The 22,322-nt window shown below is 43.9% G+C and overlaps 1 protein-coding gene and 1 long non-coding RNA gene across 2 annotated transcripts in view; one reads left to right on the top strand and one right to left on the bottom strand.

Moving 5' to 3' along the window:
- Positions 1-468: 468 nt before the first annotated feature.
- Positions 469-3,208, top strand: LOC118278146 (uncharacterized). The gene is made up of 3 exons (XR_004783823.2): positions 469-607; positions 1,608-1,653; positions 2,070-3,208. It is a non-coding gene; the product is annotated as an uncharacterized LOC118278146 (long non-coding RNA).
- An 815-nt stretch (positions 3,209-4,023) lies between these two features.
- Positions 4,024-22,322, bottom strand: part of LOC118278145 (activating signal cointegrator 1 complex subunit 3) — a 31,901-nt gene continuing 13,602 nt past the window's right edge. Inside the window, 19 exon segments of the mRNA XM_050700214.1 lie at positions 4,024-4,237; positions 4,793-4,988; positions 12,212-12,346; positions 12,817-13,104; positions 13,641-13,809; positions 14,310-14,500; positions 15,108-15,298; positions 15,789-15,930; positions 16,391-16,549; positions 17,022-17,238; positions 17,789-17,925; positions 18,430-18,583; positions 18,949-19,138; positions 19,381-19,483; positions 20,051-20,271; positions 20,854-20,930; positions 21,081-21,172; positions 21,636-21,747; positions 22,069-22,210. Of these exon segments, the coding sequence (XP_050556171.1) occupies positions 4,092-4,237; positions 4,793-4,988; positions 12,212-12,346; positions 12,817-13,104; positions 13,641-13,809; positions 14,310-14,500; positions 15,108-15,298; positions 15,789-15,930; positions 16,391-16,549; positions 17,022-17,238; positions 17,789-17,925; positions 18,430-18,583; positions 18,949-19,138; positions 19,381-19,483; positions 20,051-20,271; positions 20,854-20,930; positions 21,081-21,172; positions 21,636-21,747; positions 22,069-22,210 (3,062 nt within the window). The 3' untranslated portion in view covers positions 4,024-4,091.

Genomic DNA, 22,322 nt, shown 5'->3' with positions numbered 1-22,322 from the left:
TTATTTAAAACTATACTTAACCAAAATCCTTTATATTACGTGTCACAATATATTTATTAAAAGCTTTAATAGTATGTAAACAAATCCACGCTTACGACAACGGAATTTAAAAAAGGAATTTACAGCAAAGAGTTTCAATTCCTCAAAAAAATATAAACTAAATAAAAAATAAAATTATTATTGTTTAACGTACTTAGGCCAAAAATATTACTATTTAAACATTATAAAAATGAAAAAGGTATGAAATTGAATACAGATCAATAATTCCCGGTCTAAATGCATGGCACCCTTTTCGTTACTGCGCAGGTCATCTAAAACATTCTAGAATGTTCCATTCCACAGACTTCCGATACGAAGTTAGGGGTTCTAGTGTGGGACAGAGACAAAGATAGCTGTGTACAACGTGAGTGAAAGAGATATATACTTGGAGCTTACTTCATAGGACTAGGGTTTAAAGTTTTGGTTTTATTTGTCCTGCGGGAAAATATTGATTGGTCCTGCGCTTTGCAGCCCGTGTCCTAAAGAATTGCATTCAGAAAGGCTTTGGTGGAGCTCCAGGGCGGTCGTGTTTCCCGTTTGGTGCACGTGGCTTCGGCTTCAGACAGAGGTATGTATTTTAGGGCATTTTCTTAATTGATTTTGTTATTTATTTTATTAGTTTTTTGCATATAACGATTATTTTTTGTAAATTTTTGTTTTAATCTTAATGTTTTTTTTATGTATGTAATGTATATGTGACTGTTAATTATGTCTCATTATTTCATTATACTTATGTCTTTAAAATTTACATTTCTTCGCGTACTTAAAAATATTTCGAAAAAACTCCAACTTTGGCTACGACGTAGGGGACTACGGTGTAGGCGTGGCTACGGGCTACGCGCTACGTGACTACGGCGTAGATGTCTACGCCGTCCGGCCATCGGTGGCCATTATAAGGGTAGATAATGTTCTTATCGGTTCACGGTTTATTCCTCTTTGTTCTTCAATTATATTCGAATCGCGGTTTTTATTTAAAGATAGTAAACTTTCTTCTACTGACACGTGCTACGGGGGGCGTGGCTATGGGTTACGGATTGACGCTGAAGCCGATGCGCGATGTTGCAATCGGACGCCATCTTGGCTGAAGGTACTTCTTCAATGTATGAAGCCTTCAAGTCTTTATATATTTTGTGATTGATTATGTTTTATAACTGAAATAATGTAACATTGAACGGTTTTAATTAATTACAAGTGGATTAAAAATTACACATGTGTTGCATTTTAGTGCAATTGCCACGTGGTGGTTTTAAGTAATGACAGTATGGAATGCAACTTTGTTAAATACGTAGTTTCTTTGTTTGTAAACAAGAAATATTCCAATTACAGTTAACTTTTATGAAATAATTATTAAACTGAATTGGGACTGCATTTTGCTACGAATGTAGGCGTGGCTAGGTAATTGTAGAAACAAAATGGCGGAACACGTGTTCACTCAAGACGTGGGCGGGGCCAATGGCCCTTCATATTTTCCGATGCACTTTCGCATTTATTCATATTTCCTATAATAATGCAATGATTTAGTTACGTAATTGCAAATAGTTAATTATTATTTTATTTCATTGTTTCAGGTCTCTTCTCAAGCGGCTCTTTTGTTTCCTGCTTTCCAATTTAAATGTAAGTTGGTTTTTCTTACACACATACGTATACACAGACTCACACCCATACACATACACACACCCATACACATACACATACACACCCCCATACACATACACACACCCATACACATATACACCCATACGCACCCCCACCCACCCACCCACACACATACATTTGAAAGTATCATACACACAAAGATACTTTCAAATTGTATTCAAGATTTTCTTCTATAGAGGTTGGGGCGTGGCTTTATTACTCAACAAAGTGACTGTAATTTTCTTAGATACGTTAACACGGTTCCAGATATTTTAAAGAATCAAAATCAATATACCAGGTTACATCCTATCTGGTATACACGCATCGTGCTCAGTACGCACGTTATACTGACGAAGCAATTGTATAGTATTAAAATAATTTAATGTATTTTCCAGATTTCTGGTGACGAGGCGATACCTGCTGCCCAGCTAGCGGTCGCTCCACGCAGCTTCACCTTCCACCTAACAGTTTCTCTCCAGTTCGCCCCTCTGTCCTACAAGCCGCCGCACATAGAGTAACCTTCAACATGTAACACGACCCAGCTTCCACAGATTACTCGTTTCCTAACGAATTTTTCATTGGTCGGTTTCGTTGTTCGACAGTAATGATGACTGCCTCCCTGAGGTCCTGGGTTCAATTCCCAAGTCGGGTTCAATTCCCGAAGTCCCGAGCAATGTCTCACTGGATTTACTCCAGTTCGAGATGCTCGTAGCATGTACCTGATGGTCATGTTACATGTAGTTACTGTTGGATAACCGCTTTGCTGCATTTATTTATTTGCCATTCCATCCGGGAGATAAATAAATGCGTGCTTACTAAACCGTCTGGTATACTTGTTTAATTATCTTTCTATGTGATTGAGATTAAACGAGTTACCAATGCAGTGGAAAAACCGTTGAAAACTAGTAATCTGTGGAAGTTGTACGTGTCGGGTCCCCATGCGACATGCGCTCTGTATGTTCTAGGTGCAATGCAATAAGGTGATATATTTTGTACGTTCGCTTCCATCAACTTTAACAGCTCATACCCAACATCCAACATGGGCTGTTAAGGTTACCAATACAATAATTTGGTTACTTTCATATTACTTCTGGTCACCCAGTATATGGTCTTTATTGGGTCACGGGCAGTGATGAACCTAACCAAACTGACTTAAGCTCTTGATATTTTTTCTTATATTCTTAAAGTTGCCTTTAGTACTTAAGTATTTTTATAAGAAAATAACTTTATTCACACCCACAAATATACAGTATGACATAGTATAAGTGTTATTTATATGATGATATATATTTTTGTAATAAAAATAACAAAATGTTGGTATTGAAATGGTCTAAGGTGGTTTGAGGTAACTTGACTCAATTCCGTACGTACCAACTTTGCGGATACCATTAGTTTGACAAATATTACAACATCATTCCTCGACATTGTAGGTAAGTGATAAATTGATAGCCAAGCTAAATGAACATGAAAATAGATTGTAAGTGATAGTATATAAGAAACTGTAAATATGAATAAAAAATAATAATAAGTGAAAGATATTGTTTTTTATTTCCAACTTGTTTATGACTTACCTTACTTCTTATGAAGTTGAACTCTCTGATTTTGCAGCATATGTAAAGTAGGAATACTAAGGTAATCTCATAAGTAACTTGGGGTTAGGGCCAGAGACGGCAAAGTCAAAGTCAAAATTATCTGTTTTAAATAGACCAGGAAGGCACTGTTGAACGTCAAAGCCAATATGATAATATTAACTATGTCTGTCTGCGGCTGATGAAAGATATTGGGATTTTAATAAAAAGGGATTGAGTTTCACTACCACATCTACGATTGGGGCATTATATCCTTATATTTAATAGACGTCATCATATCATCTTACTTTATGCATATCAAAATATAATGAGGAATACTATGATGATGAAAATTACATAATTACCAACACATAGATGAGTGATTAGAGTAATTATATTTTATGTGATTATGAGTTGGCTGTGCCACGTAAATCGTTGCGCATGTTGCTCATGACTATAAGCCCAAGGTGGGACTGATCTAGGCTTGAAACTAACCGTGCGTATTCGAATAGCTATAAAAGCCGCATATTTAAATTTAGTAGTTATAGAAAAGTAACGTGGGCAAACCTCCCACTCCGACGACATCGTTGAGTTGCGGGGAGCCAGTGGATACAGGTGGCAGCTTGTCGTTCTACGTGGAGGACTAAGGGGGAGGCCTTTGTTCCGCAGTGGACGTCTCTCGGCTGATAATGATGACGATAGAAAATAATTTATTGTATCTAATATTTAATTTTTGAGAGCCCAAACACGGCAGTAAAGATATAAAATGAAAACACAAAACTAAAATTATAAAATAATTTAATTTATTAAATAGATATAAGAATAAATACAAAAAATCACGAGGCTGATTTATTCAATAATAGTTTTGTCTATATTGTAGACTCTCTCGATGTTCTCAGTAGGCAGTGGGTCTATGAGTTCTATTTGTAGGTCGTATTGCTGGTCGAGGCCCATGTAACTGTCGCTTAGCACATACAGCGTGTAGATAATACGGCCTGCGGAAAAGAAAAAACTTATTTAGTTGGTAAATCCTTATAATAATGTTAAATGGGAAATTTTGTTTGTTTGTTTGTTTGTTTTGGGGAGATTTTAGGGTGCTCTTCTACAAGAGATGTGGTATGCTACGTTGCTGTGGATGCGTTTGGCTTCCATCAATCATATTCATAGGTAGATATAGCTTTAACACTGGTGGATTCGGAGTCAGCTAAAGTCGGAAGGATGCGTGTTATGGATGGCTTCCTACTATCAATACATCACACACTCGAGCTGCGCATTTTATTCGCACAGTTACTTTACGGCGTCGCATTTTCATAGCACAGCTACAAAATATGCGCCGCCGCTAGCTTAGTATCAGTGGAAACGGTCACATAGTTTCACAGCTGGGCTATTACATCTTCGTAGCTTAGCACATCTCTGATGGAAAACCACCATAACTAAATTAACAAATATATTAGTATATCTGATCATTCATTTATTTCTTTTACTTGTTAGTTACATTTTTAAATATTAAATTAATGTTAATTAGTATATCTATTATTATATCTGCTTACCAGTCCTAGAAGGCGTGTAGAAGGTAACCTGCGCCGTTCCTTTAGGCGGCACTCGTTTCAAGGCGTGTAGCTCTCCATCGTCCACGGTACCGAGCGTGAGGATCCAGCCCTCATTCTTGCCGCGAGGGAAGCGAGGACACAGCACGTTGTTTGGATTGCCGCCGCGACGGTGGAGGTCTATTAGGAGGGTGTATTCCTGTTGATAAGGGATAAGTTATTAAGTTAATTTTCGTTGATAAAAATAGTGTTATAAGATAACTAGCTTTCCGCCCGCGGCTTCGCCCACGTGTAATTCGGTTATATATAGCGTTTTTTAATGATCTCGACAGGGCTTTTTCTTCCACATGCTGAAATCTTCTCCCGCTCTGGGTGGAACGGAAGGGAGTGTCAGACTTTTACTGACTAAAACCCACCTCGTTCCTTCAGTTGCCCTTTGCGTTCCGGGGCCACGGTATCTCGTTAGAACTTTCCCGCAGCCCCGGCTCAGTTTATCCCGTTTCCCCCCTTGGGGGTTGACATTTCAAAAATCCCTTCTTAGTGCTCACTTATGTTACTAAAGGAACCTCTGTTCAAAATCTCAGACTCCTATACCAAGCGGTTTCGGCTGTGCGTTAATAAATCAGTCCCCAATCGCACCCCTAAATCACGATTGGAGGGTAGTTTGAAAAAACTTATAATGTCAAACATATTTACTTGCCTATGTACGTGTTCATGCCAAGTTTCAAGTTTATAAACCCAGGGTGCGGCGCCAGAAGACCTCCCCGTGGTGCACCCTGGGTACGGGTGATAGTCTCCCTAACGGGGGTGATAGGGTTGGAGTGGCTATTGCCCGTAGCTAACTTCTGGACGGGGCGGGCGAACCCAGGATGGGTTCTGGAGGCGGCGGGCTTTGTGTTGGCACGAGGCCTGTGCTTCCGTGGGGACGTTTTTCCGCCCGTTTCTCTGAGTTTAGCAGAGAACGTGGTGGAGAAACAAGGGCGGTGCTCGTTGTGCACTCACCCTGCCAACGAGTAGCATCGGGACACAAGTAGTGCCTCGACTGCAGCCGTCGAAGTCGTAATCCGGGAAGAGTTCATGGTTGCATGACTTGGAACGGGACGACGGTCTTGGCTTGGTCGCCTGGACCGCGAGGAAGATAACCTCTATAAAAAATTCCTCCAATACCAAGTTCTGGTGCGCGGCGAGGGTATGCATGGCTGAGGAGTAGAGTCAGTCGCGAGCGCACCCCCAGCTAGGGGACCGGTGGACCCTCTAGTTGAGTACTAAATGTACACTTACCCAGGTACAGGGGGCACTGCCTGGGCGGACCGTTTATTTCCCCCATACTCGTGGGACTTATATGGAGAAGTCAAAAAATAAAACCTTTTTAAAACCACCATCGAATGAGGAGGAGAGGGCAAGTGAGCTCAGCTCGCTTGCTGTTGCTGGAGAGAGCCGGAGTGGCTCTGTTTCCCTTGGGCCCGTACGGGCCCCAAGTCGGAGGGTGTCGGGCTCTGAGTCCGATACCTCATCCGCATCTGGCGCTTGCTCACTGCGCAGCGTGAGCTCGCAGCGCCCGAAAAGGGGACGTTTAAACGTCCCAGGTTGGAGGAGGGTCGAGGGCCGTCCTCCAACGAGCAGGAGGCCCCAGCCCCTAAGATCCCTACGGCTTCGCGGGGAAGGGGTAAAAGAAAGGGCAGTGAAAGGCTGGTACCCACTACTCAGGCCGAACCAACGGAAGCCGACTCCTCTGAAATGGAGGTGTCTGGTGGCGAGGACTCAGTAGGCCAGAATGTTGGTGTAACTGGCGAGGTTAGCCTTCGCAAGGCGGTTATGGAGGCACTCCGTATGGTGGCTGGACAGAAGTCCCAGAACGCCCGAAACGGAGTGCTGAGACACGCGAAGGCGACTATTATGAAGGCCGCTCGGCAAAACGGGGCGCCTTTAGCAGCAGGGCGGCAGATGACCGTCTTGCAAAAAGAGCTGGGGGAGATGCGGCGGGAGATGGCGCGGTTGACAGCCTCCAATGCGGCTATGGAGGCCGAGCTTCGGTCGGCTAAGGCCGAGCTCGCCGCTGCTCGCGGAGGTCGAGGCCAGCCTTCACAGTCAACGGAGGCTGACATGATCGGCTTAGTGCGGCAGGAAATGGCTGCGTTCCAGCAACGTTTTGACGTGCTGGAGGGCAGGATCCTCCGCCCCCCACTAGCAGCGAGTCAAAGAACGCCAAAAACCTTTGCAGCTGCAGCGGCGACCAATTCTGGTCAGTCAAGCCGCTCTGCTCAAGGCCAACCGCCGGCGAGAGAGCTGGTAGCCTCGCCAGCGCAGGCTCCGGCTGCACCGGCTGCCAAGGCGCCGATAGGTCGTAGGCGCAGGGGCACAGTGAATCAGCCGGCTGTTGCCCCAACCGGAGTAGAGCCTACCCCAGTCTCGGATTCTCCTGTTGATGGCGGCCAATGGCACGTGGTTGGAGAGGCTAGGAGGGCCGCCAAGGAGGGACGAAAGCGCCGCAAAAAGGAACAGCGGCAGCGGCGGCAGCAGCGGCGCAAGGAGAAGCGCGCTGCGGCAATGCTTGTCGCCCCTAAAACCGCGGCGGTAGTGATAACGCTACAGCCGGACGCGGTTAAAAGGGGCGTCACGTACGGCGACGTCCTCGCCAAACTGAAGGCGGCGGTAAATCCTGCGGAGTACGGGGCCCCAGACGGGTTTTCTATGAAAGTCACGGCGACTGGAGCCCGCCTACTGGAGGTTCCCGGCGAGGCCAGCGGTCCATCCGCTGACGCTCTTGCTGAAAGGCTCAGGGCGTGTCTCGAGACGGACGAGGCTCGCGTGTCCAGGCCCACCAAGTGCCTAGACTTGCGCATATTGGGCCTGGACGACTCCGTGACGGCGGAGGAGATAGTGGCTGCTGTAGCCAGAACGGGAGGGTGCCCTGCAGACCAGGTGAAGGCAGGCACCATCCGTGCAGACAATTCGGGGCTGCGAACGGTTGTTGTGAGCTGCCCCGTCTCAGCGGCCAAGAAAATAAAGGAGGGTCGAAGGCTCCTGGTGGGCTGGGTCTCGGCGCAGGTCAAACTGCTCGAGCCTCGGCCTATGAGGTGTTACCGTTGCCACGTGGGTCACCACGTGAGCGTTAAGTGCACCTCAGAGGTGGACCGCAGTGACTGCTGCTTCCGCTGCGGTCAGCCCGGTCACAGGGCCGGCTCGTGCTCCGCCCCGCTACACTGTCAAGCATGCGCGACAGTTGGTAAGCCGGCCAATCACCGGGCCGGGAGCAGAATCTGCTCCCCTCCTGCCAAAGCCAGGGGCAAGGCTAGGCCCTCCGCAACCCCCGCCGTTCCCGCCGCCGCCACTGCAGTAGCAACCGCTTCCCCTACTGCTGCTGTCGCCGCAGCCGCTGCCGGCTGTAATGCCGCCGAGGAGGTCGTGATGGATTGTCAATAGTGACTCCATTACGTCTCCTCCAGGCGAACATCAATCACTGCGCTGCCGCTCAGGACCTACTACTCCAGAGCATGGCGCAGTGGTCGATTAATATCGCCGTGGTCTCCGAGCCCTATTTCGTCCCGCCCAGGGATCACTGGGTGGCGGACTTGGATGGCTCGGTGACCATCATCTCGTCAGCCGCCGCCGGTACCCCGACTCTTGAGGGTGCTCAAAGAGGCCGGGGTTGTGTTGCAGCACGGTTCGGAGAGATCGCTGTGGTGGGCGTGTATTTCTCTCCGAACCGAACTCTCGCCGAGTTCCACAACTCCCTGAGGGAGTTGGTTGACGTCGTCGTCGGGTTCCGTTCCCTCCCCGTGCTTGTCCTCGGGGACTTCAATGCCAAGAATCTGGCTTGGGGTTCCCGGATCACTGACACGCGGGGTAGGATGGTGGAAGACTGGGCTCTGGAGTCAGGCCTAGTCGTCCTGAACCGGGGTTCTGTTCCCACGTGTGTGCGGATGCAGGGTGAATCGGTGGTGGACATTTCGTTCGCGAGCCCTGCTCTGTCACCGCGTGTGGTCGACTGGTGTGTCATGGAGGAGGTGGAGACATATTCCGATCATCGGTATATTCGGTTTGATGTCTCCGCCGAGTCCGCGGACCCACCAGTCAGACAGGCCCCATGTGGCCCGCGTTGGGCGCTGAGACAGCTGGACCGGGAGCTATTCCTGGAAGCCGCCATCCTGCAGGCCTGGGTGATACCACCGGACAGGCCTGCCGACATTAACGAGGAGGCACGGTGGCTCCAGGACGCCATGTACAGGATTTGTGACGTGGCGATGCCCCGGGTCCGTCCAGGACAGCGGAAGCGCCAAATGTACTGGTGGTCGCAAGAGCTGGCTGCTCTGCGCAGTGCGTGTGTTGCTGCGCGACGCCAGTACACTAGGCACCGCAGGCTTCGTATCCGTCCTCCAGACGCGGAAGCTAGAGAGGCGGAGTTATATGAGGGGTACAAGGCGGCGAAAGACGCCCTAAAAACGGAAATCCGGCGGGCCAAAAACCAGGCCCGCCAGGAGATGCTGGAGACTCTGGACAGAGACCCGTGGGGACGCCCCTACCTAATGGTGCGTGACAAGCTCCGCACACAGGCTCCCCCGCTGACACAGAGTCTCCGGCCAGAGGTTGTAGAGGAGGTGGTCACCACCTTGTTCCCCCAATCACAGAGGGGCTACATCCCTCCGTGCATGACTCCGCCCCCTGCGGTGCCCGATGCGGGCCACAGCGACGACGACGACGACACAGCACCAGAAGTGACCGAGGCAGAGCTGAGAGTGGCGGTGCGCCGGATGGGCGCCAAGAACACCGCCCCGGGACCCGACGGATTGCCTGGGAAGGCGTGGGTCCTGGCTTCGGAGACTCTCAGGCCTCGACTAATTGGTCTTTTCAGCGCATGTTTGGAGAGGGGCCAGTTCCCGCTATCATGGAAGGCGGGTAAACTGGTCCTCGTGAAGAAGCCAGGGCGCCCTGCGGACTCTCCGTCCGCGTACCGGCCCATCGTGCTACTCGACGAGGTGGGAAAACTATTTGAAAGAATAATTTCAAACCGCCTCGTCGCGCACCTGACGGGAACAGGGCCGGACCTCGCGGACGGCCAGTTCGGCTTCCGCAGAGGGCGCTCTACGGTGGACGCCATCATGCGCGTGAGGGACCTTACGACGGGGTCTGCAGTGTCCAGGGGTAGGGTCGTCGTGGCGGTGTCTTTGGACATCGCCAACGCCTTCAACTCTCTGCCCTGGAGCTGCATTTTGGAGGCACTACGATATCATCGGGTGCCTACCTATCTCCGTCGTATAGTCGAGGCTTATCTGACGAACAGATCTGTCATCTACCCCGGTCACCGAGGTGAGTGGAACCGGCGAGAGATGTCGCGCGGTGTTCCACAGGGATCGGTCCTGGGACCGCTCCTGTGGAACATAGGCTACGACTGGGTGCTGCGCACCGACCTCCCGAGCGGCGTCAGCGTGGTTTGCTACGCTGATGATACGCTAGTGCTAGCAAGCGGGAGGTCGCACCAAATGGCGGCTGACTTGATGACGAGAGCGGTTGCGATAGTCGTTGCAAGGATCCGGCAGCTGGGACTCGAGGTGGCGCTTCATAAGTCCGAGGCCATGTGTTTTTATGGCCGCGGGAATGCGCCACCTCTGGGTGGGTTCCAGATCATGGCAGGAGGGGTTTCCATCGGCATCGAGGTGACGATGAAGTACCTGGGACTCGTCCTCGACAGTCGGTGGAAATTCGAGGAACATTTCCGACGTTTGGCTCCCAAGTTGGAACGGACGGGGGCTGCCCTAAAGCGGCTCCTACCCAACCTCGGGGGACCAAACGCCTCCTGCCGGAGGTTGTACGCGGGGATTGTGCGGTCCATGGCCCTCTATGGGGCCCCAGTGTGGGCGCCAAATCTACGGCGACGACCAGCTCGCGCGCTGGTTTCATCCCAGAGGGTCATGGCCATTCGGATGATCCGTGGGTACCGCACGATCTCCGGGGAGGCGGCTAACCTCCTTGCCGGATCACCGCCGTGGGATCTGGAGGCGAAAGTGCTGGCGCACGTATACAGCCTACGTGCGGAGGCGCATCGCCGGGGCGAAAGTCCACTGCCGCGCCAGATTAGTGCGTGGCGGGATGAGCTCCGGCGCGATCTCATGGCGGAATGGAAGCAACGACTGTCGCAACCGAGGGCTGGGCTCGCTGTTATAGCAGCGGTAAGTCCCCTCTTTGAGGAGTGGCTAGAGAGGCGTCACGGCGTCCTCACCTACCGCCTGACGCAGGTGCTTACTGGACACGGAAGTTTCGGTAGGTACCTGTTTCGGATTCGGCGGGAGGAAACGCCCGGGTGTCGGCATTGCGTGGACCACCCGGAGGACACGGTGGAGCATACAGTAGCGGTATGCCCTGCATGGGCTGAGCACCGCCGTGTCCTTAGGGATGTGATCGGCGACGGTGACCTCTCGCGTCCGGCTTTGGTTCAGGCCATGGTGCGGAGCGAGGGGGAATGGGACGCCGTCTCCTCCTTCTGCGAAGCAGTTATGCTAGCTAAGGAGGAGGCGGAGCGCGTGAGGGAACGATCCTCCTCACGCCCCAGCCGCCGCAGAAGACACTCCGGGCGTCGGGGATCGCGTGACGATCTCCGGCCACCGTAAGTGCGGGTCTGCGGACGGCGAGCAAGGGTAGCTCGCCGCCCGACCAGAACCAGACCCGTGCGTACGGCGCGTCGCGTTCCGCGCGCGCCTCAAAGAGCCAGACCACCACAGATGGGGCCCAGTAGGGCTGATGCCTGATCCGGAGCTGCGGACAACGTAAAAGGTTACCGGGGCTCCGGCTCAAAGCAGGAGAAGGAACGGGGTGGTTTTTAGTCAGTAAGAGTCTGACACTCCCTCCTGCCTCACCCTAGGCGGGAGAAGTCATTGGATGATTTTCCCCCTCAAAAAAAAAAAAAAAAAAAAAAAAAAAGGAATAAGATTTTTCATAGAAACGTTTTTACCCCTTTTCCCCCCTTGGGGGTTGAATTTCCAAAAATCCTTTCTTAGTGCTCCCCTACATATCCCAAGGAACCTACATTCCAAATTTCAGCTGTCTACGACCAGTAGTTTCGACTGTGCGTTGTCTGTCAGTCAGTCACTCAGTAACGGAAGAGTTTTATATATAGATAGATTCGTTCTTAGGTGGGGAATAAGTTTTAAAAAGTAGTGTAAAAAGTAATGCGTTTCAATATTTTAGCAAATACACATTACTATGAAATCATATAACAATTGTATTAATTAATTGGAATAAATATCTACAACGCTGACTGTGTTATTGGCCACGCAATGCTGCTCATAATTATGAGCTCCCAATTAGCTTGAAATTAGTCGAGCTACCTCGTCAAACAGTTACGTCAGTGAGCAGCAAAATATAATTAGAAAATATACGCTACACAAGATACTATTAAGAAACAAAAAATAATATTTTTGTGTTTACCTGATCAGCATGTAGCGTTATCCATTCATCTCTGCCGGGAGGCTGGCGAATACGTTTGTCCTGTTCACCTTCAGTGTCGAACCAGAGCCCGCGGACATATAGCTTTACGTCCAAAGTTGGCATGTCACATATAGCCTGGAGAAGAAATTATATTATAGGAATAATAACTAAAATAATGTTTGTTTCTAAAATAGACACAGTAAAAACTATTATAAATGAAATATTTACTCATCACCTTTGTTATGAAATTGTTAAATACGTATCTATTAAGTGAGGATGTTTAAATCAACAATAAAAGACAAAACACATATCAACTACTTTTCAAATGTGGTCCACCAAATGTTATTTAATATAATTTCATAGAATTGTAACTAGAAAAGTTCCTCTACGACTTGAAACTAGTAGAGCATTACTCTACTAATGTATGAGAGTAAAAACCGCGATTTTATAGTTAATTTAGTATGTCTTATGATTATTGTAAAAAAATCAGAATTTTATCTAGTTATGGTTAAAAATGGAACACAAGAACGTTTAGTTTTAGGTATAAAAACATCAACAAAGTCTACTTTACATAATATAAATAATATATTTATATAAAAACTCACCCTATGTATCTGTTCAATCTGATTCTCTTCGAACTCCCTTCTCATATACTTGGCTAACAGCTCATAGTTCCTCATACAAGCCACTTTCAGCCCATTGAGCATATGACACGGCCTGTGAGTGTCTTTCGTCATTTTGGAGAATATGTAGAGATGCTGGGAGTCTATGTGTGGGAGGGTTAATAGAGGGGACTCTGTCGGCCATCTTGCTTGGACAATACTTTGCATCAACATCTGACAGGATAGACAGACGGACAGCCAGCCGTTTTCCGCTGATGTGTCTATCATTGCCTGTAAACATGAGAGGTTGTTTTATAAAGCTGATTAATGGAAGTATGTATGTATGACGTAAAGTTTTTTTTTATTAATAGTCACAAAAGGAGGATGCCAGAGTTTCTATGAAATCTAGTCCCACTTCCAATAGCTATGTGAGTTACGTCATTGGATAGGTAATTTTGAGCTGAATAAAAGTTACTATAGCGTCAAGTTCCAAATCTTAGAGTTATTTCAGAATTTAGAGTTATTCTTCATTTAACATGGTAGTTTTATCAGTAGTTAAGTAATGCTATTTTTGCGTCATAATTGCATTTGTGCTTTATACAATTTAGGTAATGAACAAGCTTGAGACACACTTGACTTACAACTGACACTGTAAATTATTTTCAAGAGGTACTAGAAGTCTCGCTTAGGTAAATAATACTGACCATATTGACTTATGCAATGAGACGGCAATCACAACTTTCACATTAAATTAACAAAAACAATCCAAATCAAATAAAAACCAACATTGTTCAATTAAAATAAGGTTTCAAACTCGAATATCTTGCCTGCAATATCCTAATAGTTTGGTCTAGTACAGACTTGGTGTCTGTCAAATAGTCAGTGTTAGGTAGTTGTAGTCTTGTCATATGCGCTTGTAGTAGCAGGAAGGCTTTTACGTTGGACGAGTCGAGACTTAGAGCGTCTACAGGAAGCCGGCATTGCTGGGATAGCTCGCTGCAAGGAAAATTGGGTTTTATTAAAGATTTATCTATAAATTTTGACTTAACGATTGATGAACTGGCTGCTGCGCAACGTGTCGCTTCGATTACTGTACGGAACCTCTCTTTGTGTGATCTTTAGATAGTTGTTTCTGGTCTGGGTGTGATGTGTATGTGAATTTGTATGTTATGCACGTACTCATAACATAGAAGAAAATTCTAGTGTAGGGAAAGATTTTACAAGACAAAAACACAACTAATCCAAAATTGGTTCATCAATGATATTTCATTGACTTATGATCGAATACTCAAACATCACTCAATTTTAAATCGCTCTCAGAAATATTCCTGTCACTATAAATTCTTTTTAAAATGAAAGAGATAGCACGATATTTGAGTACAACTTAAATTTGAGTAGCGTTTCAGTATTCGGACTTTGATCCGATAGATTCTAACAATGACAGTCAGCCTTCAATTCCTTCGTGATTATCGTATGTGACTACTAGTCCTACTCACCCATTAAGCAGATCCTCGTTATGCCTGACGGGTAGAGTGGCGTACTCCTCACTGTCGGCCAGTACCCGCAGCAAGTCGTCAACGTTCATATTGTTGTGTAGATTGCGGGTAAAGTGCGCCATCGTCTTGTAAGACAGGTAGTAGTACGACGCGATACGACCCATCCACGTGCAGTGGACTGTGCGGAGGTCCTGGGAAATAAGGAGAGCAGTTATTATATTGAAAGTCAGGTAGGTCAGAGTATGATTGAAGGGCATTTGTATACGATAACATTCGGGAAAATTTTATAAAAAACTGATGATAAAAACTCTTTATTCAGAAATGTAAATGGACACAAATACTAAAATATTCTTTAATTAAACAAAGTAGATGACACATAGTTAGGTGCCTGTACTAGGATAATCCTGTGTCACAGGCGAGAGGAGGTCTCACATAATTATAATTTGATTGTAAGACATCTTATTTCTGTAAACACAATGCTAAACATAGTTTGATAGAAGAAAATATGGTTATTTAATATACGCCCTTCACACGTACATATTCTCTTGCATTATAATCCTCTTATATTATTCAACTTATTGAAGCTTTTTGGACAAAGGACTTAACAGCCGAACCTTCGCGTGATGCAGAGAAGAGTAAACAATACGAAGTGTTTTGATCTTTTTGTATCACAAAATACATAATTGTCGCAAGAAAGTTTATACTGGTAATGAACAAAAAATATTAGCAAGATCGATAAAATAAAAATGCACACAAATAGCTTTCTCACAAGACAAACATAAACAACGAATGCCTTACCTCCTCAATTTCCAAGCAGTTGGCACCGGCCAGGGCATCCAAGGAGCTCTGCACCAAGTTGGACAGGTAGTAGTTGACGTCCTGAGGCTCCACGCTCTCCAGGTTGTAGTACGACGGGTTCTTCAGCAGGCGACGGAAGAAGTACGTCCATGTCATGTAGTCTAGGATGTCTTGCTTTGTTTGCACCGTACCTAGTGTAGGAAGAACATTAATTAGTACAAACATCACAACTGTATCATGAATCTTAATCTTAGTTTCCTTTGTGTATGTTTAAAGAGGATTTAATAGTATTGTTCTATAAACTATAAATGTAGGATTAATTGATATCGGATAGTATAAGTTTAATTCCCTATTTTTAACCGACTTCCAAAAAGGAGGATGTTTTCAATTCGGCCGGTATGTTTTAATCTTTCTTATTTATTTATAGCATTTCTTTTTAGGTGAACATGATAAAATCAATTTTTGTATATGTTTTACTGGTAGATAATTCGACTAATCATCATCTATACGAAATGTACCAAAATTGATGTTTTTATATCCTACTTAAGTGAAAGTTATGTGGTAGTGGTGTTACTGGCCCTTAATGAAGTGTCAGAAGTCACTTATTGGTGGGAAAGGTCTTTTAAAGGAAATTAAACTTAATTATGATTACAATCAAATATAGGTTCGCTTTATACATACCAGCTACAATTTCAGCATTAAGATGGTCAGGTAACACTTCCAGCAAACTGGACTCTACTGGGAATGGTTCGTATAGGAACTTCTTGTAGAAGTTCTTCTTCTGATCGTGTACCAACACTACTGCCACACCTTCGTTGTCATACTGAAATAAAGAGTAGGTAATATTTTATATAACGAGAGGCTTTTAATCTGACTGTGAGTTTATAGCTACATGTTTGATTTGATTTCGAAATCCTTAACTTTTCTTTGTAACTTTTACAAATAGCGACTCCAGTCTTTAAGTCTTTGACTGCCAATAGAAAATTGTTGAAAGCAAATCCTCCGCTAACGTCGGTCACCGGTGACCACCACGGCGTTCAATGTGTTAAAACAAGGACACACACACATGTATATCTAGCGTTTTAGAATGAATTTGCAACTATAAGAAAATAATTTATATACTAAAAGTAACAAAGTCAGAATCATTAACAAGTTTTAAAGTTACAAATTTATTTATTGCGCTAATACCACAAAACTTGCGCATACTTGCGCAAAACAGTTTAAATTTGCGCAAACCTAATACAACATCAAAATAAGAAATAACTATACAAATATTGACATACCTGCGGACGTCCAGCTCTGCCCATCATCTGTAAAACATCTGTGATGGGCATGTCCACGTATCTCTTCTGTTTGCCGTCGTAGTACTCTGTACCTTTGATGACCACCAGGTGAGCGGGGAAGTTCACGCCCCACGCTAGAGTGGCTGTGCAGATTAGTACCTGAAAGTTGAAGTTAATGTTTTAGTTATTTAAATGATGAGGTGAATTAATAATCTGGTTATGTTGGTTAGGGATTGGAAAAAAATGTGTTTTTTTTAATAAACCATTGCTCCATACTAGGATTTTCTTCTGTGTCATGGGTGCGTTTACAGACATACAAGTTCACATACACATGACACCCAGATCCGAAACAACAATTTGTGGATCACACAAAGAGTTGCTCCGTGCGGGAATCGAACCCGCTACACGGTGCGCGGCAGCCGGTTACCCAGCCACCACGCAAACCGTGCAGTCAAAATTATTGCATAGTAGTTAGTATTAGATTGTTATATTTTTAGACTCAGAATATATGGATATAATAATTTTTGCTGTTATTGGGGATTTTGAAGTCAAACACACAATTTTTATTCTTAACCCGGATCAAAGTTGAAATATGACCGCTCAGTCGCGTATTATATTAAAGTAATCTTACCTGTATTTTTTGATTAATAAATAACTCTTCAACAGTAGTCCTGTCTCTTTCATGTAGACCAGCATGATGTATACCGATACCGAATGCTAGTGTAAGTTTCAGGTTCGATTCCCGGATATTGGCAAGAATTTGCTCCATCTCAGATTCTTGCATGTGCAGCCATTGTTTCGGATTGTCTTCTGCAGCTAAGTAAGCTATTAGATCTAGAGCTGTTAACCTGGAAGAAGACATTCTTTATATAAGAGAGAGACAGAAAGAGAGAAAGATATAAAAAAAGGGAATAAATAAACGATCAAAATGTTAGTTCACGTATGAGGTTTTGAAAGTCTTTTAATGAAAACTGAAGACGAATCTTAACACTGCATCAATTTGTTTTTAATGAAAACTGCAATTTCGAAATCAAAATTGAATTAAGCAATGTCTCGACGATTAAATAACCAAAGAGGATATTTAAGTAACGTTTACTATATTATATTTTAATTAAGGCATTTTTATTCGGACTTAGCAGAATCTATTTTATGTTATGATTGCGTTCTTTCTCCACTTCTGGGTTTGCCGTTTGCCAGGTGGCAAAGGCTTCATCCAGTGTTCTCCATTCTAGCCTTTTTATGGCCACTCTACCCCAAGTTATTTCCGCAACTTGTCTGATGTCGTTGACCTTTTCTGTGGTCTCCATCTCTATCTCTTTCAATTTTATATAGGTACCACTGTGTTCAACGTTTACTAGGTAATGAAAAAATAAATAAATACAATCAAATATTACATACCTAGTCTGCCGCCTACTGGACACGAATACAAGCGTGGGTGCGCAAGGAGAGTGTGTACGTATAGCTTGGAACGTTGGCTTGTTCATAGTCATCATACGCGGGCAGTAGTGCCGGCCGGGGTGACCTGATATATGTACCTGTGGAAGTAATGTATGTCTTAAATAGTTGTAATAAGGTTACTTGTTGCGCATCGTTGCGCAAACGGTTTGCATTTGCGCAAAAGGATGGAATTGGATAGTACTAAAAATGCTTTTTGATGTCATATTTATTAGAATAAAATGTCAATTAGCAACATATATTTTAGTATTTTTAACTAAACAAAAACAATGATATCTTAAAGCTGTTTCGTTATCATATTATTAGTATTTTAACGCTGACAGAAAACTATTTAACGCAAATATAACTTTAGCGCTTGTTCCACCACCTTCATATAAGTGCCCGATAAACTTATGTGACAGATAGTGCATACAAATTACGTTCTTATTTCAAAGTTATCTGATACATAGCGGCTATCCAGACATTGTGAAACAAGTCCTTAGCCTTATAAGTTCAAGGCGGTCTCTCGCCTCGTGAATTCTCTTCAATGGATGATTTTCCCCCCTTAAAAGAAGCCTTGTAAGTTAAGAAATATTATCACATACCTCCAAAGGTACAGGGCGCACCGAAGGCCTAAAGTTGTACAGTCCCATTTCTCCGATATTCAACCAGTTTGCTAAATCCTTGGCGTTGGCTAGAGCAGTTGACAGACCAATGATACGCAATCGTCGAGACGTGTGGGATTCTATGAAGTTTGTTCTGAAATCGAATAATATTTTTGATTAACATTGTGCCCTTGTGATTTGTTTAGTATAATACCGGTTTTTCTCCAAAGAGGTAGACAGAGTTGACGTAACGTATGATAAACGTAATATCTAACTTTATACCACCGGGTCGTTAAGCAAGTATGCAAGCATTATTACGAACCTCTGTTGTAACTCGAAAATGGTCGAGCACTCTCGAACAGTTACGTGAGGAAGTGGAAATTTTGCACTCAAAAAGCCCAATACAACTGATATAAGGGCCCACTCCGGGAACTAATGAATAACTATTATTTGACTAACGTGGCATCTTTATTAATGTATTCTACATTCTATAACCTTCAAATTAGAGTTCAATCTCACCTGGACACGATAACTTCCAGCACAGGCCCTCTGTCCTCTCCCAGCAGATGTATTTCATCAATAACTATAAGTGCGACGTCTCTAACATAGTTCCTGGTCTGCCAGGATCGACTGATGCCGTCCCATTTCTCAGGAGTCGTCACTATCACGTGCGAGTTGCGGATCGCTCTGATATCGGGTGATACGTCGCCTGAAAGATTATAAGACTATTAGAAAACACTTGAGACTGGGCAACTGGGAACTAAAACCGGAATGAAGGAAACATCTTAACGTAGATCATTCAATGTTTTGTTTTCACTTTATTTTGTATTACCTTCAGGTTTGTAGTATCTCTCAAGAAAAAATATGCATTCAGAAATAAGAAATTAAGCCTAATAGGCTTCTAATAGGAATGCATCACTGAATGTATTTTTGTCTAAAATTTTCACCGACCTGTCAGCTCGACGACTTGTTTACCAAGCCTCTCCTGTAGTCGCACTTTCCAATCCTTTATTCTTTCTTTTACAAGAGCTTTAAGTGGTGCGATGTAGACCACCTGCAAGTTAATAATAATTATGTTAACTGTTTGTATCTCTAGTTTCAGATGGGTATACCCTTAGCTACATACGGAGCTATCCTATTGGTAGTATGTATTACCAAAATTCCCACACGATTCCCGCACGGAGCAACTCTTTGTGTGATCCACAAATTGTTGTTTCGGGTCTGGGTGTCATGTGTATGTGAACTTGTATGTTTGTAAACGCACCCACGACACAGGAGAAAATCCTAATGTGGGGCAACGTTTTTTTAAAAACTAACTAACTAAACTAAAAGAATAGTTTCTAATTAATTTACATACACTAATCAATACGACACGATATTCATAGATTTTTCTATGAATTTCGTGTTCTAACTTAAGATATCATAAAATAGACTCAATAATCATATTTATTTATTTTAAATTAGCTAGAATAATACTAAATAGAAGTTTATCTACGCATCAATGCAAGTGTGATAATTTTTAAGTACTTTAAAGGTTAAAATAACTTATCTTTAACTACAGAAACATCTCTAACAGTACAAATAATTAGCTTAAAACACTTCATCATACAGGTAACCTTACCTTACAATTAGGATACTGGTTAAACACTCTAAACATGGCTACTTCAGCGACAATAGTCTTGCCGGAGCCGGTGGGCGCGCCGAGCAGTACATTATGGTCGGTGTGGTACAGGCAGTGGAATATCTGAGTCTGTATGGGGTTGAAGTGGCTGAAGTTGTATAGCATCTCGTAGTTCGGGTTGTTTAGGGCTGTCACTGGAAGTGGTTGCAGTTCTAGCAGGTCTGTGGGAGGAATAATTTGATTATTGGTATGTCTAACTAAAAATCATTGTTTACTCACGTATTATTAACGTAGAAAGGCTTTACTAGTTTCGAGTCACAGAGGGACTCTTCATCATTAGCAGCGTGCACAGCCTACATTAATAATACGCGAATAAACCGTGATGTTTAGTTAATTTAGTATGTCTCACGATAGTTATTATAAAAATATTGGTATGTCTGCTGTTGTCCATCTTAGAAGAAAAATTTAAATGTGAGCCACACGTCAATCGGTGGCGTGAGGCGTGTTGACCAATGGGATATTTATTTACTTACCAATATTCCATTAGCCAAGCTAATAGTCAGTTAAACTGTTTGGACTTCTAGGGTCTTACACTATACTATAGTTACATTCACGTAACGTTAGAAAAGCCTTATACTAGCGTCACTTAGAGACGGGAAAAAAATACAGTTTATAACTGTTCATGCACGTTTGTTAATGTAAGGGCTAGACAGAGTTAAACCAAGTCCACCAGTTTTGTTACTATAGATATCGAAAACAAATTACTCAACAATATAATTATTAGTTTACAGGTAAAATTATACCTGTGTGAGGCGGATGAGTCTCAGGCAGTATTAAGTGCTGGAACGTGAGTGGTAATACACTTTCTGATCCAATCCATCTGGAAATAGAGAACATTTTATTTATTTATCAGTATATGAACACACACATAAAACATAAGGGGCAACAGGTTGGTTTTAGTCATAATACTTGTTGAATTATATTTGAAATGTATGTTTCTTCAATGATTATAAAAATATTGAGTTCTTACCTCTCAGATGTGGCTCGGATGTAGTACTGGGGCGGTAACGGCTCGCTGATTGGTATCGTGATTATCAACTCTTGTGGTTCTTTTGTTACCACCTGTAAAAACAGTCACGTGATTAAGTAAAAATAAATCAGCGCAGCCTACTGGTAGGCTTCGCGATGTCGCCATGTCTATGCACGCTACTCAAGGTGAAGAGTTCCGCTGTGATTCGAAAGTGGTAGAGCTTTTCTCTGTTAATTTACGTGAGTAAATTAACGGAGTAAAGCTCTCGAAAATAAGTGTCCCAATTTCGCGTTGACAAATATATTAAATGTAATAGGTTAATTTTAAACTAGAGACCGAATTTTGAATATATTGCAAAAAGTCGTCCGTCTCCTAATACCTAACTTTCGCGATGATTCTTCTGGAATAGATTCTGAACGATACTACTGTCGAGTCAAAGTCCCTTTGTGAATCGAAACTAGTAGAGCTTTTCTCCATTAATATACTTGAGTAAACCTTGATTTTTAGTTAATTTCTTACAATAGTTATTATAAAAGTATATTTTCACTTAATTACCTGTTTCTTAGTAATAAGGAAGTATTCGTGGTAGTACATAATGTCAGTCTCCGGGTCTTCCACCCAGATCCAGAATGCTTCGGGCGCTTTACCGTGGTACCGGTCGTTCCATCTGAAAATTAATTGAGTTTTAAGTATGTTTGGATTAAGGAATCTTAAAATGTATCATTAAAATGTCTCAGTCAAGAACATAATTTGCCATTTTTCACTCGGGAAAACCAAACTTCAGCACGAATGATGTAGTTCGATCGGCGTGACACCACGACTTCACAGAAAATCGACGTAAAACAACGCAACGTTACATTTAGAGACCCAATCCCCCCCCCCCTCTTCCCTGAAAGCTATGATGTCCATGGGCGGCACCGATTGCTTACCATCAGATACTCCGTCTGCTAGTTTACCACCCTGCGCCATACAAACAAATTTCACTCACTTGAAGTTAGGTGTGATAGAGAGTCGTATCCTCAAGACAGTTCGCGTGATGGGGTGCAGGCTGGCTTCCATCTCTAGCAGGGGGAACTCATCAGCACACTTCTTTAGATGTCGAGCGTTTTTAGGGTTGCGGATCAAATCACCTGTTGAATTAATATGAAATATTATTTATGACGGTGTCTTTAATTATAGTTTACATCATCATCAACTGCCTATAAGTGGCCACTGACCAAAGCCTCTCCTCATTTGTGGTTT

The sequence above is a fragment of the Spodoptera frugiperda genome, chromosome 18 (genome assembly GCF_023101765.2).
Source record: "Spodoptera frugiperda isolate SF20-4 chromosome 18, AGI-APGP_CSIRO_Sfru_2.0, whole genome shotgun sequence".
Lineage (NCBI taxonomy): Eukaryota > Metazoa > Arthropoda > Insecta > Lepidoptera > Noctuidae > Spodoptera > Spodoptera frugiperda.
The sequence above is the reverse complement of the archived record's forward strand: the minus strand, read 5'-3'. Positions and strand labels throughout refer to the sequence as shown.